At 44.1% G+C, this 21,055-nt stretch overlaps 1 protein-coding gene across 1 annotated transcript in view; it reads left to right on the forward strand.

Moving 5' to 3' along the window:
* The window catches only part of JARID2 (jumonji and AT-rich interaction domain containing 2), a 273,050-nt gene that overhangs the window by 209,776 nt on the left and 42,219 nt on the right, over window positions 1-21,055 (forward strand). The window contains 1 exon segment of the mRNA XM_004718079.2: window positions 14,459-14,635. Coding sequence (XP_004718136.2) covers window positions 14,459-14,635 — 177 coding nt within the window.

The following is a 21,055-nucleotide window of genomic DNA, read 5'->3' on the forward strand; positions in this document are numbered from 1 at the left end:
CTTCTCTTCCCACTTGAGCCCCTGATATCAGCTCCCCATTTCTTCCCCCTCCTTTTCTCGCCTACACTCCCTCATGAGCCCTGGATAAGTTATAGATTATTATACCCATATCTTACATTGTCCTCTGTTGCCTCCTCACCCACGTTTCCATTATCTGTCCGTCCCCCTGGGAGGGGGTTCTAGATTGATCCTTGTGATCGATACCCCCTTCCCCCCCCCAACCATCCCTTAATCCTACTGGTATTTCTACTCTCATTGTTGACCCTTCCCTATGCCCTTCAGACAAGTAAAATCTTTGATATATTAGCCCATACTCTCGTCTAAAGTGTAGCTATGTGCGTTTGCATCCCTAACATTCTAGTGCCCGCCGGTGGGGAAGAACACTGAAGCTGGTAGAGTATGCTACAGTAGGACGAATGGAGAGGTAATAGATGGCTGCTCAGAAGAAAGGGCACTTGAGCTAAAGGTTTCTTTGAAGGGTTAATGTTGTCATCAACACTGATCCTGTAGGATTCCTAGATTAATTTGGAGCCATATTTTTGAATGGGTGAAGTTTTATTTTTTTGTTTTGTTTGTTTTTAGGGAAAATGTTTTGTGTGGCATTGCTGCAAGTGGTTAATTTACCGTAAATCATACAGTCTATAGAAAATTTCATTCCTCTTATTCCATTAGGAAGTCAGAGAATTTCTGTTGATTAAAGGATTTATTTATGGAGTGAATGTGCCTCTTTTATTTCCCAATGGTAGCAGAGTTGGGGAACATAAGACATGACTCAACAACAGTGTGCCTCTGCTCTTTGTTCCTAGACACATAATTTAAAATACAAGATGTTTTCCGTGGTTGTGTGAGATTGGGCTTGCGCCTCATTTGGAGAGGTGTATTTAGTGCTCGAGTGTATGGCACCTGGGGAAACATGACGGAGGTGCCCAGCTTTTGAAGTTTCAAGACTGTAGACATTATAGAATCATGTGTTTTCTCACACACAGTTGTGCTTCTTTGAGTGAAACCAAGGAGATGCTTAGAATAATTTTGGGAAAATGCCCTAAGCCTGGGAACTGTATTCCAATATTCATGAATGTGCAATAAAATAGGTTGAAGTACAGTACAGACTTGACAAGTGTGTTTGTCTCATTTGATTCCTTTGACCCCATTTAGAGCTGAGGTTTCCAAAATGAGAGTCTTTGTTGGCTTAAAATCATTTTGTCGTGAGGTTACTAAGCGCCCAAGATATCAAACGATTCATCCTGTGATGTCCTTATGCCCCTGGGAATCTGCTGTGTCTGATGGCTGTAGAAGGCCTTTTCTCCTAGGTGATTCACAGCCCACTGTCAGCAAGTCGATGCTGACTCCTGGTGATCCTGTGGGATGAGCTAGAACTGGTCCTGTTAGATTCTGAGGTTGTAACTCTTTATCGCAGTAGAAAGAGCACCCTCATCTCCTTCAGAGGGGCTGGTGGCTTCGAACTTCGGGATAGCACCATGATACTGCGGCTTCCATTAGGTGGTTGGATGAGGTAGATGGGTGGTACTCCATTTTCATTTAAAATTTTGAAAAACAAGGTCCTTTTTAAAAATCATTAAAGGATTTTGTCCCTCATAGGACTATCAGAAAAAGTGATGGGTAAGTGTGCAAAAAGAATTAGCATTGAACACACCCTTCTTTTCATTCCCCAGATAAAGCCACTGTGAACCAATTCTTTGCACGACTCTCTTGCAGTCCCTTCTTTTTTTTTTTTTTTTTTTCTTTTTTGCAGTCCCTTCTTAATGTTCATAGGTCAGACACTTTTCCCTCTGGAACCGTGGTGGCAAGGTACCCATCTTTTCTGCAATCTCACTTTCCTGTTGAACAGCATCGCCTAGATCATTGTCTGTCACACCATCAAAATCAGTTCAACAGCATCTTGCTTTGCTGATAATTCATAACTTATTTATCTAATTTCCTTATTTACATTTAGATATATTTCTAACTGTCAGTCCGGGTAGACTTTAGAAACAAATCCAGAGTAACTCATATGTCTGTAAGAGAGTTTTATGTAAAGGGTAATTGTACATTAAGAAAGCATGCCAGTCCAGTCCAAGCCCTTAAGTCCGATATTAGCACATATGTCCAATACCGATCTGTAAAGTCCTCTTCAGACTCACAAAACACATGCAGTGACACCGAATGCAGGATGATCACAGGCCAGTGGGTAGAAAGTCTTTGGATCCAGTGTGTTGTAAGCATCTCTGCTGGCAGGGGTCTCCATGTGGCTTCTCCAGCACCCAGGGCTGCATTAGGGTAGGTCCATAGGGCTTCCCCTCAGGGATGTCTCATAGGAAGTGAGCCTTGTCTGTAGAGAGTCTCCAAGGAAGTCAGCAGAGGGGGGTTCCTGCCTCCAAGGAGGAAATACTGGATTTCCTAGAATTCTCAGGAGAAGGCCATGCCAACACAGAGGCCTCCTTGCCTATGACATGATTGACAGACTAGAGTCCACCCCCTTACCTTTAATCCTCTTAAGTCCCAAATTGACACCAGGTTATGTAACTTTTATATGAACTTTTAGATATCAGCTGCAGATGAATGCTGATCCTTTGTTCATATGCTGTTCCTTAACTAAACTTCTCAGCCAAAGCTGACAGTTGGGAATCAGAGCGCCATTCTTGGACCTGCATTCTAATTCCCTCTCAGGGTTTGTTTGTTTGTTTTTGTGTTTCTGGATTCCAAATCTGATAAAGGTTGTCATATCCCCTAGCCGAATGGCCAGCCTAAAGAGTAATCGCTCCATTAGCCTTGGGTGTCTGCAGCCACTGGGCAGGAGAGCTACCTATAACAAGCTCATTATTTACCAGAACAGAACTTGGGCTGCAGACTAAAAGAGGAATCCAATCAAAGATGTGGAAGTGGTATTTGTTGCCAGAGTTCACAGGTCGGCCTTCTCTCTGGCTGCCCATTACTGCCTTCAATGGTCACAGCTCCAATTTGGAATTGGAGAGCAGATACATTTCAAGGCTGAGGGGAGGGTTCTGCAAGCCGTGATGTTCATTATCCATTAAGGCGAGCGGGGAGCCATGCCTTCTCTCTGCCACCACTGGGCAGGTACCTTCCAGGAAAACCCTGGAAAGCAACTCTGGGTGTTAGCGGATACATGTAAACATGTCAAGCGGTTTCTTAGAATTAGAAAGCTTTAGAGATTTTGCCCTCTGCTGTACGGCTCCTGGAGACCTTTCAGCTATATTTGACAAGGCACTGCTCCTTTCCTGCCACGATGTATGGCCTGAGATTTCTGAAGGGAAGGAGGTAGGCTCGGATGGTTTGCCTGTGTGTATTTATCTTTAAATAGCTTCTGAGGGTCTCTCCCCACCTTCCCCACCTTGTGCCAGAGGCATAATTAGCATCTTTTACCGGGTTCCAGCAGGGTGGAGGACATGTGTGAGTGGAAGTGCAGTGATTTGTCCCGTATCTTATTTCCAGTAACGCAGCAGAGCAGTGGCAGGTTCAATGATTCTCTTATTTACATCTTTCCCTTTATGGGGGCATTGCAAACGAGGGAGTTTCCCAAAGGGGATTCCTGCACCTTGAGCACCTACACACGGTGGGTTCTTCTGACTGTCTGTGTCAGTTAAGCAGGGCATAGAGGAGCCTCTTCTTGTCTGTGTGGGGCTGCCTTTTCCCTTCTGGTGCTTCCTAGGGCCTTCCTGGTCAGCTGCCATTCCCTTGGAATTGGGCGTGCTTGTGAAGTGCTGGGTGTGGAGGTGGGGAAGGAAAAGGGCTTCTCCCCAGGCAGCCTGCCATGCCTGGGTGGAAAGAAGTGACATTTGAGCTGAGGCTTGTAGGGTATGTTAGGAACTTTTAAGTTAAGAAAGGGGCGGACCTGGGACAGATTTGCAGAAGCCCCTGCCAACACTTGGAAGGGTCATGGATTGGTGCTGCTGGCTGAGGGGGAGCCTGGGGTTAAAACGAGGGCTTCTCCCCCCGCTCCCCCTTCTTTTGTTTTTTAACGTCATCTGTGACTGACACTTGCTGACTCCATTCATATGAGTGAGAGGAGGACTGTACTCTAGGAGCTGATTTTTTTGAACTTTATCACCAGGTCTTTATTTTGAGGTACCTCTGGGTGGATGTGAACCTATAGCTTTTGGGTTAGCAGCTGTGAATCAACCATTTTCACCATCTGAGGACACCTGAAGGACTGAGTTAGGAGCCCTGGGCTTACATAATAGAGAACCAATTAAGTTCTGTATTGGGAGATGAATGTGGTTTTAATATAGCTTGGAGGAATTTAGAAATAGCATTGGTCGCGGGGGCAGTCTGTAGAATGGCTTGAGGATATAGGCTAGTTTCCCCAGTTTTCGGAGGACAAAGCCCAGGTTCAAGTCTGGCAGATCTTGGACTGCTGTTGTTAGACGCTGTTGAGTTGGCTCAAACTCACAGCAGCCCTTGTACAACAGGGCGCAACACTGACAGGCCTGTGCCATCCTCAGACTTCTTATGATCCCGTGGTTGCAGCTACTGTGTCACTCCATCTTGTCCTGGGTCTTCATCTTTTTCACTGTTCCTCTGCTGCACCAAGCATCATACTATCTTTCTCCAGGGACTGATCTCTCTTGACAAAGTCTCGCTATATCCTTGCTTCCAAGGAGCATTCTGGTTGTACTTCTGAGACAGATTCATTTGTTCTTTTGGTAGTTCATGGTATTTTCTGTGTTCTTCATCAGCACATATAATTCAAACACACCAATTGTGGCTTCCTTATTCAGTGACCAACTTTCATATGCATATGATGTAATGGAGAATAAGCATGGCTTGGGTCAGGCGTCCCTTAGTCCTTAAAATAGCATCCTTGCTTTTCAACAGGTTATAAAGAGGTACAGTGCAATAGATTTACCCAGTGCAGAGTCATTTGACCTCTTACCTGCTGCGCCCATGAACATAGATTGTGGTCCCAAGCAAGATAAAATCCTCGACAACTTCAATCTTATCTGTTGCTTATAGTGATAGAACCTGTTGGTCCAGTTGTGAGGATTTTGTGAGATCTTGAGCAAGTGATTTAAATTACACTGAGCCTCAGTTTCCTGAATGTAAAGTGTGTATTCTGACACCTACAGTCCTCAGTTGTTGTGGAGTTGAAGTAAAGTTACTGAATGGGGTGTAGAACAGAGGCCCGGTGTACTTACTTAGTAACATTAACAAGTTCAAATTTAGGAAGAATCTTCTCCAAAATAACCAGGAGCCCCATTGGCACTGTTACGTAAGCCTTTGGCTGCTCACCACAGTGTTGGTGGTTCAAGCCCACCAGCTGCTCTGTGGGAGAAAGATGAAATTGTCTGTTCCCGTAAATATGTACAGCCTTAGAAATCCAATATACATTTGCTATAATCGGCAGTCGGCTTGTTTATTTGTTTTTGTTTTAATCCAAAAGACCAGCTCGAGGAGGAGAAACTCCAGGTAATGGACAAGGCAGCCCCTCTGTGGCCTTTTCTGTGAAGGCATTTCCTGGCTCCCTTGGCATGCAGCACAGTCTTTGATTTAACACTGGGTTTGAATCTTGGGGACAATGAACTCTAAGTAGGGCAAGTGCAAAAGCCTGGGGGTGATTTAGAGGTCACTGAATGAAAGGGGATTAACCTGCTAGAAAGCAATTAAATAATCCCCAACTGCAAGGAGCACTGTGGTGCTAATAATGAACTTCCTTGAGCAAAATGGGAATACTTTTTATTATAGAAAGTCCTTGGGGGGAAGAAAGCACACCATCGGCGGTTCACAACTTTTGTTGGAATGGTCCTTCTGAGGACCGTTGTGTCTTAATTTTGACAACGATAATGGTGAAATTATGGTAGAAAATAGTATGATTTCTGCCTTGAGGGTTTCAGTAGCCACACACTCTTCCTCCAACCAGCCTTATGTTCCTCATCAGCCTCGGTTTCCACTCGATCCTGTGTTACTGGCTTTCATTGTGCTGAGCAGGCCATTTGTTTCCTAGCGCGCTAGCAGACTAGTTACAAAGAAATAGGAAACCTTGGAATTCAACTCCAAGAGGTGGCTGGAAGGTCCCTTTGCATTGCTCTGACCTTGATGGCTGGTGAAGACACTGAAACGTTTGTTCTACAACAACCAGCTGGTCCCTAACTATGCTTTGCCCTCTGCCCTCCCTGAAGATGAAGCAGGCTCAGTGGCTACTGCCACAGAAACCATCACTCTCTCCTTAGTTTCTAGAGCCTCCCTCAACCTTTCCTCTTTTTACTGAGATCCATTTAGAGAAGATCATGTGAGGGGTGGAGGGGGGGGCACTTTAAGTGGATGTTGTTTGGGGCAGGCATTACTTTGACACATCAAAGCACCTGGCTCCTGTGCTCCAAAGGCCAGGTTCATCCCCAGGCACAATTCCTTGTCTCTCCCCACTGGGGTTTGAGCTGATTTTGAGGAAGTTCCATGTGGTGAGAACACAGTTTGTTGTCTATGTCATCTTAATCCCCTTCCTTTGGAGCTCGTTTCTTGCCAACACTTGAGTTTGTGACTACTCACTGGTCAGGATTGGCCTGCTGGCTGAGCACCATCATGCTGCCCAGTGGGATGATTTTTGTGTTCTTGGAGATGAAGCAGCCCAGGGGTTCTCATGTGTTTTTTTGATGTGCATTATTGTGTGCATGTGTGTGTCTTTGAGTATGCCAAGCCAATGAATGTGCAGAGTATAATGTGAGATGATGGAAGGGAGTGCATTGGTCTCTACTTGCTATTGGCTGGAACAGGGCATGGAATTGATGACTGCTGGGACAAGACTTGTGCTCCCGCCCACACATTAAGGCTCTTTTAAATCGAACCAGGTACCTTGATATGGGGAGTTTCTTGTACTTTCATTTATTAGAGGGAGGCCACACAGAGGTGACACACAGAGGGAGGAGGGAGATGGAGGAAGCCCTTCCCTGCTGCACTTCCCTGAGAAGATTTTCATGGCCCATAGTGTCCAGCTCTCTGCTATTGATTGTCCCCGAACCCTACTCCCAACTCCTAGAAACTCAGACCACTGAATATCCTGCTTTCCCCACTTCCCAACATCATTGTCAGCATTTTGCTTACTTTCTGGGATTGGACATTGTCCTTGCTCTTAACTGTACAACAGAAAGACAACCTGTTTTTGTAGGCATGAGTTGTTCTGTTACCAGATCCGTGTATTAGTGTGAATGGTTGACAGTGGATTTGCATACATTACCCAGCTAGCTGGTCAGACCGTTGTTATGACAGAAGACCTGATGCACGCTGTGCAGATGAGGCAGCTCCAGTCTCAGCTATTCAGATGCTGCCAGCGTTGGGAGCCCACGCAGTGCTCTCTCCCCGCGTTGGAGTCTTGTTTGGATAGCACATAGTCAAATGAGGAGCGGTTCCAAGACGGCTTCTCCCTGAGGGTGGCTAGTGAGCTCCTTATCAAGAGGAACCTCCTACGTGTGCCTGTGTTGGTGCCAACGATGACTTTAGATTAAATGGTCATTTACCTTATTAAGAGAAGTGATTGTTTTCTATTGCTATATTAGAACCATCAGGTTAAGGAATGCATGCTACATGTGAGCATGACAAATGGTTTCGGGGTGGCATGCAAATGGCTGAGGGACCTGTGGCCCAGTGGACTAAATGTTGAAATGCTAGTCGCAAGGTTGCTGGCTCTCACCCACCAGCTTCTTTGTGGAGAGAAGGATAAGGCTGTCCGTTCCCGGAAAGATTTGCAGTCTTTAACACTGTATGAATGAATTTAAAAAGAGTATTGAGCATAATGCAGTTTGCTGCCAAAACAAAGGTTAGGCGAGGGTGGGGGAAGAGTTTCAAATTGGATAGACCCCATAGTCCTATAGGGCTCTTAGGTTGATGTTTAGGAAATCTCACTGGAAGCTTTCTTCTCTGAAGGTAACTGGAAGGGACAGCAGACACTGGGTAGATGTGTCGCTGTTCTCTTCCAGGGATGTGTCATGTGTATGTGTATGTGTCGTGTGTATGCCAGTGAGCATTTAGGTCTCTGGTGTCTAGAACAGTGCCTGGTGCCAGGTGGGGTTAATGAATGGGGGCATTTGTTGCAAGCGCTTTGTTCATGGACTTCAATTACACTTTTCCTCCAAATCTGGAAATCAACAAATAATTAACATTCTCTGCTCCCTTCACTAGTGGCTCCCAGATCATATTGTGATCACATTTTGTGATTTAATTTGATAGTTGGACTCTGACCTTTTGTTGTATCTTTGTATTCTGAAAATGAGTCACAGCCCAGCAGGGGGGCTGGGGTGGGTTGGGGCTGGGGGTGAGGGTGGTCAGCTCAGATTTATTGGGTCAGCTACAGATTTTGACTCTTCAGCTATATGCCGGTGTGCAGGGAATCCTTCTGGGGGATGTACAGAATAGAGCCGAGCTAAATGTGACTTGTGGAAACAGAGAACTGGTTGGGGGAGGGCAGAAAATGGGAAGGAAGGCTTGTCTGTGACATGATTCATGGAGAAGAATCCAATTTTATAGAAACCACAGCCCAAATTAGAGAAAGCAAGCTTTTGGATTAAAATGATTTCTGTTGTGGTTGTAACATACCACAGTTTGGTTTTTGTCCAGATGAAAACATTTGGTTTGCACTTCAGTAAATATTGTGGAGACATTGCCAGCTAATTCTGAACAGTAAATGAAATACGGCTTTGGCCAAGCGCAGATGCATTCCCCACTCCCAATGCCACTTCTCTCATCCAAGTTCAGACTTTTTTTTTTGCCCCCGGATTTGCTAATGCATTTGAATAATAGGGAGCAGAAAGATGACTGTGATTTTGATAGAAAACTATACATAAGATGCTCTTTTAAAATTCACTTAGGATGTTTATGAGTTCATAAAGTTAATGGCACATGCACACAAAAGTAAATTCTCAAATCTTGGAATCCTTAACTATAAAACAGTCACTTTTTATTGATCACCTTTCTAAAGCCTGAGTACAAAGGAGATTCATGATGTAATTCCATGTGATGAAGTCGGAGCAGCTCGTGGGTTGGTATTAGAAGTCAGGCTTGTGTCTTCAGTACAAGTAAATCCAGGCTCTTTGGACTTGAGAACACAAGCACATGGCTAGAAATAAAATAGCTGAACTGTGTATCGTGGTGTGTTTGTGTGTGTCCCCGTATTTTTCAGGAAACAGTTGTTGGTGTTTGCTGCAAGTGGTTAGGTGGGCCCAACTGAAGACAAGTCTCCTTTTAGAAAGCCATATGATGTATTTTCAAGTTGTGAATCACACATTCCTCAGATATGGCATCCCTCTCACCCTGTGCCTGCTTTCTTGAGAGCTGTACCCACACAGCGAGCTTTTCAGAAGCCTGACATTTTGGGGAAAGAAGTGTACCCATTTAAAATTTTATAACTGAGTTTTACCCCTAAGGCGCCAGGATCCATATACATTTCAAACTATTTTCAATGAAAAAGTTCAAGGCATACATAGAGTTTTGTGTTTTCAAATATACTTACTGTTAGCTTATCTTGTTTTGGACTCTCCAAAACTGAACTGGCTGCCATTGAGTCAATGCTGACTCATAGCAAACCCCGCTGTGGGTTTCTGAGACTGGAACTGTTTTTGAGAGTGAAAGTCCAGCCTTTCTCAGGAGGACCTGTCGGCAGTTTCAAACTGCTGACCAGGCATATCGCAGCTCAACTCGTAAGCACTGCACCACCACCAGGGCTCCTAAATTGTTCACCAACAGTAGTTCAATGTGGCTGTGTTTGTGGAGTTTTAAACCGATATCCGTGATTTTTTGTGGAAGAAATCTGCTTTGCATGAATGTCTTTAATTCTGGGTTTTAGTTTCGTTCATATGTTAGCACATACAAATTCTCCTTGGTAATCTCCTTTCTGTCTCTCCTTAGTAATTTTCAGTGTGTCAAATATGAGCTTGATCGTACTAGCTTTTCTGCATGCCGCTAAAAAAGAAGTTGAGACCCCCGTTCTCGTGTTTCTTTACCTGTGGACATACTGGTGGTCATCTCTGGAATACAGGTCTCATTGTAACCCAGTGTCGGAAAGTGGTCTTGGTGCATGGGATATTTGACACGGTTGGAGTTCGACTTGGCCACTGGGCTTGACTAGAAAGCTAAGGACCTTGTACAGGGTTCCAGATGTGTCTTCGTTCCAGGGAAGATGTTGACTGTTTACTTGCACTGCTCTTGATAGGTTCCAGCTGTGGGAAGAAAGTATGTGTGCAAGCCAAATATACCCACGAAGGCAGGGGCTCTTTGTTTTGGTTACTGCTGACAGTGAAGTGATACTTTTTTCCTTTAGGTTCAGGCCCATGTGGCATTCATCTAAATATAATCCAAGTCATCTGCTTTTATCCCTGCCTCAGGTAATGGCCCCGTTGCACAGGGTCTGCTTGTGACCTCTGCTGTCTTCAGCAGGGAGAATTCGAGTCTATCTCCATGCCAGCCCAAGGTTGACTACCACAAGACAGCTTAGACATGCCACACCCCCTGCCGTTGATTCTGACATGAAGTGAATGAACTGTACAGCAGAGTAGAACTGCACCTTGAGGTTTCAGGGACCAAATCTTTACAAGATCACATAGCTGCATATTTCTCTCTCTCTCTCTCTCTCTCTCTCTCTCTCTCTCTCTCAGCAGCTTAGTAGGTTTGAACTGTGGACCTTTTGGTTAGTAGCTTAGTGCTTAACCCACTGTCACTAGGGATCCTCACAAGAGGGAAGAGGTTAACTGGCCACTTGTGCTTATAACTGTTCACTTGTTCACCAAACCCTAACCCAAACCCACTGTCCTCCAGTCTATTCAGACTCAAAGGGAGCAACCTCTGTATTTTCTGAGAGAGTGAATATTTCCTGGAACAGACAGCAGCAGCTTACTCTTGAGGAGCCCCTGGTGGATTTGAACCTGTTTGCAGCCCAGTTTTTATCCCACAGCGCCACCAGGGCTCCTTTCCTCATACAAGAGAGGGGAATAGTGTTAACTGGCAGTAGCCACAACTTAAAAATGTTGCAATGTGTTGGATATTTGGTACATATTTTGAATTTCCTCTGAGAACTAAAGTAGGTTATCTTGCCTTTCATTAAATTCCTTATGAATTTATGTTTAGGACGGAAGGTTGGTAGTGTAGGTATATGTGTTAAGCTTGATTGACTAGAAAAATCCAGTGAAACTCACATTATGTATAAGAAAGCTTTATGTCAAGAAGTGATTACGTATATCTGGAAAGCATCCCAGCCCAGTCCAAGTCAAGCCCATAGGTCCAGGACTAGTCCATAAGTCCTTCTTTAGAATCACAGCCACAAGCAATGATGAAGAATGCAAGGAGATCACAGGCCGGTGGGTGTAAAGCCAATGATGGTGTGAGCACCTCTGGGCTCTGGCAGGTCTCAGAGTGGCCCGCCAGCAGGAAGGTGAAAACTGAGAGTGAAGGGGAGGTTCCCAGGGGCCTCCTTATGAGGAGGCCACACTCACAAGGAGGCACCATCAGGCTGTGACCTGATTGACAAGTTGAATGCCCCCCCCCCCCCAATTTTCTATACCTTCAAGTTGCCATGAAATTATGTGGCTTACCACAATGTATTTGGCTATGGAGGTAGCCCTGTCAATTCACAAGGAAAAGTCTGTGCCCTCCAGTCTCACAGGAACCTTCCTGTGTGGTAGGGCAGAGCAGCCTCATGGGCTCACACAGGGTGCAGAGTGTAGGCTTCATGGAAAGAGAATGCTGCATCTGGCTTCCAGCGAGTGGATGGTGAGTTCAAGGCATTGGCCTCCCAGTCCCCGGCCCAAATGCTTTAACCATAATACTCAACGGAAATTTTTGTTATCTTTTAATTCAATTTTTCAAGGAATGTTCCGAAACCTCCTTGTCTTAGGTAGTTCTGGTGGAAATGTAGTTAGATGGTTCATTCTGTTGTTTTTTTCACCTCTAGTTCCTATTTGATTAAATGATTTCCACCAAAATTGCAAGTCGGCTTTGCAGATGCACATGTAGTCACGGTGAAGTACTCTGGGAACTGGCCGTTATCTGACCAGTTCTGTCTCCGGCGTACATGGTTCTTTCCCTCTACCTGAATCCCTTTGGGGTTTCTTTTCCATGCAGTGGGTGTGGTTGATCATGGGGAAGTTGGCAACCAGAGCAAGGAACCTCAAGGGGTAACTGCTTTGTCTCTCTGCTTTACAATCTGGGGAGAAGACCAGCCATCATCTCCCTATAAGCAGCTCATTGCCTCCCATAAATCCCAAGCCATTCTGACGCCAGGCATGAATGTGTTTGACCACTGTGTTTGAACTTTGAGAGCTTTTTAGGGGGAAAGGGCAGAGTGCATTCGCTTTCCTTGCAATCTAATGGTATTAATAGAGTTTAAGTTTATTGGAAAGGAATCAAGAAAAATGTATTTCACATTTGTTACTCTTTGTACTTCTTGGTGGTAGTAGTCATCTTAAAATTCTTTTTTTAAAATTTTTTTATTTTTATTTTAGTGAGAGAGTGAATGAGAGTGAGTGAGTGAGTGAGTGAGTGAATGAGAGTGAGTGAGTGAGTAAATGAGAGAGAGTGAGAGAGTGAGTCAGTGAGTGAGTGAGTGAGTCCGTCTTAAAATTCTTAATGGGTTTCTTCGTTAGTGTTGTTATCATTACAAATACCAGCATGGGGTGACTTTATTAAAGAACAGAATATTCTCAGTGAGAAAATATTCTTCACAGGGCCAGAAGTCTGAATCCAGACTACCCACCACTGGGGAAAGCGCTCTGTCTCTCTCTGTTAGCACTGAAAGGAATCCTGGTCTCCTTCCCCAATCTGTTGCCCAGCATTTGATTCCTTGGTGTGCACGTGGCAGCGATGTTCGTCCCATCTTGTTGCTTCCCTCTTCCTTTCTACCTGCACATGTTCTCGTCTCTGTGACAAATGCAGAATTACCAGGTTTGGGATATAACTGAAGGAAGCATGGCAAAATAAAGACCCTATTCCCAAATGGAATTATATATGTATAGATATACATATATCTTAGGATTTTTAACACTTATTTTGGAGGAACACAGTTCAAAACAGTGGGAAAGACATTGGATTTTTGCACTCTTGGTCCCAGATTGCACCATCAGTGAGTGGACTGCAGCTCTAAGTGGCACTTTATCCTGCAAGGGAGGACTGTCTTGCACTTCTCTATAATATTGATCGTGCTCTGGTGTTCCTGCTTTAGCTTCAGTTCAGGGAAGTTTAAGATGAAAACAAAGTGAGATCATTGGGTGTATGTGGATTTTTAAAAAATAATTTTATTGGGGGCTCCATCCATCCATCCATCCATCCATCCATCCATCCATCCATCCATCCATCCATCCATCCATCGTGTCAAGCACATTTGTACATTTATTGCCCTCATCATTCTGAAAACATTTGCTTTCTACTTGAGCCCTTGGTATCAGCTCCTCATTTCCCCCCCTCCCTACTCTCCCCCCCCCCCCTTCTTGAACCCTTGGTAATTTATAAATTATTATTTTGTGATATCTTACACTGTCCGATGTCTCCCCGCACCCACTTTTCTGTTGTCCGTCCCCCAAGGAGGAGGTTATATATAGATCCTTATAATCGGTCACCCCTTTCTACCCCACCTTCCCTTCACCCTCCTGGTATCGTCACTCTCATCACTGGTCCTGAAGGGATCATCTGCCCTGGATTCCCTGTGTTTCCCAGATTTTTTTTTTTAACCTAGCAGTTTTCCTTACCAGAATTTATTTTATAAATTTTCATGTTATTAACCTAATCAAAACATAAAGATAGGCTTCAAATGTACTCCGACTTTTGAGAACCTATGCCTGTCATTGGAGCCTTGGTGGTATAGTGGTTAATTGATTGGGCTACTAACCACAGGGTTAACAGTTCAAAACCACCTGCTGGTCTACAGAAGAAAGATAGACTTTCTACTCCTGTAAAGAGGAACAGTCTGGGAAACCCACAAGGGCCGTTCTACCCTGCCTTGTTTGGGTCACTGTGAGTTGGAATAATTTGGATTTGTCCTGTCATTCACCTCCTATATAGTGTTTTTACCATCCCCTTCTTCTCTGATTGAGTTTTCTTTCAGTTATGCCACTGGCTTTACATTTTAAAACTCTGGTGAGTTAACTTGCATAAACACAAAAGTTCATCCTCTACAACTTAATTTTTATTTGCTTGTTTACTTGCTCACGTCAACCCTTAATTTTTCCCCCTCAAGCTATTCAAATGAGATTTAAAAATTTTTTAATTTGTTATGTTTGGTGAATGGCATTATCCCCTGCTGGTGGATTTTGCTTGAAATCTGTTAAAAGGACACAGATGGAGTTTTATTTCCTGGGGATATTTGAAAAATAAATATAAAATGGCAGTGGAGATGAATAGGCTGGTTTTATGTGCTCAGCATTAAAGGATTAGGTTTGTAATTCATCAGTGTCTTCATTGTTTGGCTGCCCTGGAAGGGGGTGAGGATGAAGGCCTACTTTTCTGAGCAGTCTTTCTTAACGACCCCCAGGTTCTCCTGCGCTGCCCAACAGCATGGTGTATTTTGGAAGCTCTCAGGAGGAGGAGGATGTTGAGGAGGAAGACTATGAGACAGAGGATGTCAAAGCAGCCACCAACAATGCTTCATCTTCATGCCAGTCGACCCCCAGGAAAGGGAAAACTCACAAGCACGTTCACAATGGGCATGGTAAGTCCTCTGTTCAATTTCCATTGATGGTGATGGTGGTGGTGGTAAGGGATAAAACTCAAAGCTTTTGTGGTGAGACTGGAAGAGATCATCTGTGGACGAGGGAAAGTGGATGGAGACTGGTTGTTGGCAAAGCTTGTTCTGGATACTTTTCTAAGTTCCAGGCACTTGATGCACAGAGAGCACACTGTGACCCAGGGTATTCTAGAGGAATGGGTTGTGTATGCTTCCATCGTGGTGACTGATAGATTCCATCAGAGCTGCAGATAATCACAGCTAAGCAGAAACAGGTTAATTTCTGAGGGCTAACCTGGTAGCTCAAAGGATCCCCCGGTGGCGGCGTAGTGGTTGTGTGTTGGGCTGCTGATTGCAAGGTCTGCACCGTGAAACCACTAGCCGCTCTGAGGCAGAAAGGCAGGACTGTCCACTTCTGAAAGGAGTCACAGCATCAGAAACCCTCAGGGAGTTCTTCTCTGTCCTATGGGGTCACCACGAGTGGCAACCGACTTGGTGGCCATGAGTTTTGAGTTTGAATCTGTCGCCTTAAAACACCAAATTCTCTTAGAGTTCTCATTTATTCAGACTTCTTATGCATGGTGCCTAGAATACTACAGGGTCACTGAGTCAGCATGGATTTGATGGATGTTGTGGGTTTGGGTTTTGGTTGTAGGGCCATGCTGCTTCCGGAGATTCTATAGGGCAATTCTTTATAACTTTGATTAACTTCCGGCGATGGCTGCCTTATGTCACCATCACCTGAATCTCTCTCCATCTTCATTTGGCCTTTCAATCCTGTGTACTTTCTCTGTGTATCTCTTTCATGGAAACTTGTCATTGGGTTTAAGGTCCTCATAGATAACTTCATACAGACACTTCCTTGTGTCTGTATTCCCTCTTCTGTCATTTACGTCAGGCTGATTGAATTTGAGGCCCACCCTACTCCTTTTATCTTGATCTTTATCTTAATTATGTCTGCACAGACTGTATTTTCGTATAAGGTCACATTTCTTAGGCTCCTCATGCACATGGGTTTGGGTGCCAATATGACCTACCACAGTGGTCAGTGGTCAAGAAGTTTTTTTGTGAAGAGGCCTCTGTTCTGTTGCCACACTGATTTTGCAGATGACGTTAGTGTTGAAAGAAGACTGCTGTGGATCCAGAAGGTGTACATATTGTATGAAGTAGACAGAATTTCCCTCTTGTATTACAGGGCATAGGAAAAGTAGACAGAAAGGCAGGGACAATAGGTTTGAGTATTAGCTATGTAACTAACTTGACCAAAGAAAAGTGCCCAGTGATTTTTCAACAGACAAAAGGCTTACCGTATATACTCGTGTATAAGCTGAGTTTTCCAGCCCATTTTTAATGCCATTTTTGTGGTAAAAGTAGGTGCCTTGGCTGATACCCGGGTTGGCTTATACTCGAGTATATACGGTAATAGAAGTTATACTCTGAAAAAGATTAGTTTGGAAATCATTAAGATTTTATAAAGGGAAATAACTTACAGGAAAATGAAACAAATTGGAAGGCTCTAGCTGTGGGCAGTTACCTGGCAAGAAGGTAACAAGGGACTATAAACAATTGGTTGTTGGCAGTATACATAGGAAGCTACGATATAATTGTAAAGGGAAGACTGAGCTCTGGCACTGAGAGGATGTGATAATTACTTGGAATAGCTCGGGCTAGTCAAAGCAAGGAGGCAAAAGGAAAAGGCGAGTATAAAGACGACAGCAAAGAGAACAAAGTATGGAGCGAAAAGTCAGGTAATGTTGATTGTTATTCCAGAACCTCTCCCTCCGCATTCACATAGGACTCAGCTCCTAGGAGGAGAGAACCACAGTTTACAAATGGCACAAAATGAGTGGTGGACATTAGTGATTGAGGGAAAGAAAGATTTCTGTTTTTCTCTCAAAGCCTTTGCACTGCGTGACCATTGGTTTTTCTAGACTTGGTGACAAATAGTTTGGTACAAGTTGTCATCACAGAGGGAGGAGATGGGACTCTGTGTCTAGCTTCCATCATTGTTGGCTATTTCATCTTTACCAGTATAATGACTGTTCATCTGCATTTAGATGGCATGTAGACATAGTAGAAGAAGTAATCGAGCCCTTTTTGTCAATTATTTAATTCAGGAGATGGGGCTAATACAGTTGTAATATAAAATGGTAACTAAATTTTTTGGGGGAAAGGTGTTTACGAGAGGCAGGGATTGTGTAAAAAAAGGGGGCCCTGCATATGTGAGTTTGAATACCCAAAAACCATGGTAATTCATCGTTGACCCTATAGGATAGGGTAGAACTCTGTCCTTCCCTTGTGGGGTTTCTCAGATTAACTCTTTATAGGAGTAGAAAGCCTCATCTTTCTCTTTTGGAGCCACTGGTGTTTTCAAACTGCTGACCTTGAGGACAGCAGGCCAACCCTTAACCACTGCCCTATGAGTTTGAATAGGCACAGCAATGTAGCTGAGGTGGGGGTGGGGGCGGGCACAGCATGAACTGTGGAGCTTGTGTTGTGGTGGGAATGACAGAAGTTGTCTCACTGTCTGGAGGGATGTACTTTGGGGTGACTAGGACAGACCAGGAGAGAGTCTCTGTCGAAGCCACAATGGGCAAGAATTCAATTTTATAGTGACCAGAGAACTGTCGCTGATTATAAGTTTGGAAACCAGATAAAATGGATCAAGCTCAGAAAGATTCTCCGGGGTGTGACTTGGATCGATGTGTGTGCATGTGGCATTTAGACGTAAACATGACTAGGTTTCCACAACTGTCTGGATGGCCAGGCTCATTGGTAGAAAGGGAGTTAGTTAATTGAGGTGTAGTTGGGCTTTCTCACGGGTTGAGTTTGAGGTGATGATGAAAGACAACAGAAATACAGAGAGTAGACTGGGGGCTTACCAGGAAGCTGCTAGTTGCTGCTGTCGGAGCAAATGAGCTTTCTGTAAGCGTATAGAAGCAGGGACCTGTGAGGATCTCTCTTTTTTCTTCTAACCCAGAGATGTTTTATTTTTGCTTTAATAGAGAAGAGAACTAAGACTAAATAAATATTAACAAAACATGATGGACAAAAATGTATGAAATTAGGCTTATATCTGTATATGTATTTATAATAGGTAGATGAGGGGGCTTCAGAATTTTGTGGGAAAATGGAATTGAAAGATCATATACACCATACACATGTATTTCATTAGTATAGGCTTAGAATCATTCTTGAAGATACATCTGCATTTTCTCATCCTCTTAAATAATTGTTTGAATGATTCCCATGTGTACTTGCTGGATTTTTGGCTGGGTCTCCAATTACTTTCCTTTTCTTGCTTGGTGAAGAGACTCACGTTTCACTGGATCATTTTCGAATAGATTCAATGTCGAATGTCAACATTGATCATGTTCCATGTGGATGGATCTTATTGAAACTGTTCTCACGTGTACTTCAGGGTGATTGTGTGAAAGAGGAGTGCACATCTGGTAGGAGTTTATGTATGGAATTTTTATCCAAGACAAGACTTTAAATCTTTACAGGAGCAGACAGCCTCACCTGTCCCCCTCAGAGCAGCTGGTGGGTTTGAACTGCTGACTTATAGTTAGCAGCCCAGCCCTTAATCTCCATTGCCACCAGCGTTCCTTTCAGGAAAGAGAAGCACAGCTTTGCACTGATCACCATCATTGTCATTACAGTGAGAGAAGTGTTCTTGTTTTAATCTGTTTGATATTTATAGATCCCATGTATACATGTGTGTACACAGGTTATGAGATTTTTTTTTTTTGAGATTTTATTAAACAATGCGTGAAAGCAATATTGTTTAAGAGGGGCTCATGTTTTGGGGGCATTTACTTGTATCAGACATTTTCAGGAATACTCCTGGGTTTTGTTTTTACTAAGGTGTTTTTATTTTTATGTCCTCTGATCAAGGTAAGCTTGTGTGTGTGTGTACACACACTATGTGGGAGTTGGGGCTTGGGGGATTTCGGATTAGAACCCACTTGTCTCTTATCCTAAGTGTGCTCTAGTTCTCCCTCCTCCTGTCATCCCAGGCGCTGTCTAGTTTTCATCGCCAGTGCTGAAGGCATAACATGTGATTGCCGGATACTAAAGCAAACCAACACAAACTCGGTTCACCAAGAGGCTAACTCTGCACATACATACAAACACTGCTGTGCGTTCTTTAGTGCAAGATTTTGAAATCCTTACCTCCTAGCTTGAATAGCTGGGCTACTTAAGGGTCTGCTTCTAATGACCATTTGGCACTTACGAGGACAAGCTGATTCCCCCCAGATGCTCTTAGTCACGTGGAGCTATCAGTGGCTTACAGTTTCAGTCAGACTGAGTTCATTTGGGAGTACCCTAGCCACCAACATCCTATCCAGACTTTTGGTGCTCTTGACATTGTTTGAGCTGGGAGAAGTTGACTGTACGTTTAGGTATTTTGGTTTGTTTTGGATTCAGCTCCAGCAGAGCATATGGATTGTCCGGTTAGCACCTACCTGCGCTCGGGGGTGGGCTATTGTTGGCCCTAGTGATCTGTCATCCTGTTTGTGCTAGTGTTCTGTGCCATTCACTACTGCTGTCCAGAGCTCTAACTGAATGCCTGTGAAAGCTTTCAGATCCAGTCCAAAATTAAGCACCACTCACCCCCATTCTGGAATTTCCCTCTGGAACGTGGTTCATCTGCTTCTCTTAAATTAAAAAAAAAAATAATAATTTTTTTTTGGTGTGTGTGTGTGTGCGTGCTCTCCAGCTCTCTCTGACTGATGGTGACCTCCTGTGTTTCAGTCTAGGTCTTGGTGAAAAGTTAAACAGTCACAAGCACCAATCTTATCTCCATTGTAATTTTCCCCACAGACGTAGTTTGTCATTTTTTAGCAGTGATTATATGTAGAATTGTCAGCGGGATAATGCATGTATGCATGTTCCTAAAATCACTACGTTTGTGGCATGGTTGGAGAGAATTGTGGTAGAAATTATATTATACTAGGAAAGGGCCCGACATGTAATCACAGGGTCTGTGAGGGTAAGCGCTTGTCGCGTTAGTCATGGGTAACCATCATGGAGCTGGATGGAGCAGATGTTTGGGCAGACACACAGCAGAGCAGCTTCTGTGCATCTGAGAAATGCCAAGAAGCCCTGTGCTGGTAGCAGCAGTGGGCGTGAAACAGGTGAACAAGGCCTATAGGCTCTATCCCACAGAGCAGGTGAGTGCCATAGGATGCTCCTGTTAGAAACGCCCAACAGAATGTCCCATTTGTGTGCTTGGTCCTCTCTGTCTCACATATTCTCTTGTCTAAAGTGCCTTCCCTCTGTGTTCTTCTCATCAGACCCAGGTAGACATGCCCATGATGGGCAGCAATTTTATGCGGGATTTGAGTAGTGATAACATAGGGGCATAAGGCTCTTTAGGAGGCTGCCACACTAGACATTGCATGGCCCTGCAGTTTTACTTAACCACAAGTGTCATTAACGGGAAGTGGAAAGATCAAATTAGAGATTTTTGGCACATGAGGAATGACTCGATATTGTTACAAAAAGGGAATGCACTTGAAAAGGTAGGACACCAGGCTTAAGTGAATTATTCCAAGTTTCGTCTTCTTGCCTCTTGGCAAAAACCAAGTTTGCTGAACTTTGACATTTTGTATGGCGACTAAAACTGGGTGTTTTGAACTATCTGAAAGAATTGCATGATTTCAGAGCAAAGGACGTCAGACTCTGACCTACTTGGCTTTGACTCCTAGCTTTCAAAATTGCCAGCTGTCTGCCCCTGCGGCAGTTGCTTACTGTTTCTCTGTATATGTGGACTAGGGATCAACTGAAAGGTTTGTTGAGGCACTATGTTCACCTTGTGTGTAGACTTGCTCATAATTCCAAAGAACTCAACTGCCATCAAGTGGATTCCAGCTCCTAGTGACCCTGTGTGACCGAGTAGAACTGCCTCTGTGGGTTTCTGAGACTGTTGCTCTTTACAAGAGTAGGAAATCTCATCTTTTTCCTGCAGAAGTGGCTTCCAACTGCTGACCTTGAGGTTAGCCCAGCCCAACGTGTGATCAATCACCAGGGCTCCTTAGACCTGCTCAGAGTGGATACTTTTTCTAATGATTCTAGTAGTTACCTCTCACATATCTTGTTTTTGAGAGCTTTCTGAAGGCTATACACCATGGATGATGCAAAGTCAGGTGCTGTTATTTTAGGCTGTCTACAGTTATATTCTTTTGACTGCATTGTTCTAGAGGCATTGGGGGTTGGGTGGCGAGGGAATGGTCAAGGCAGATGGTGATCTTACTTTCTGCAGAGGAAATCGACACTTTTTGTTAACAGGTCATCAAGTGGCAGAGTTCAGCCACTAGTCAAGGTCTTAGAAATGCCAAATGCCTCTTGTAGTACTCTGGCCCCTCCACTAAGGGTGTAAGGATGAACACGTCAACAAAC

The sequence above is a fragment of the Echinops telfairi genome, unplaced genomic scaffold (genome assembly GCF_000313985.2).
Source record: "Echinops telfairi isolate 266 unplaced genomic scaffold, ASM31398v2 ScPeMD7_7439;HRSCAF=8477, whole genome shotgun sequence".
Classification (NCBI taxonomy): Eukaryota; Metazoa; Chordata; class Mammalia; order Afrosoricida; family Tenrecidae; genus Echinops; species Echinops telfairi.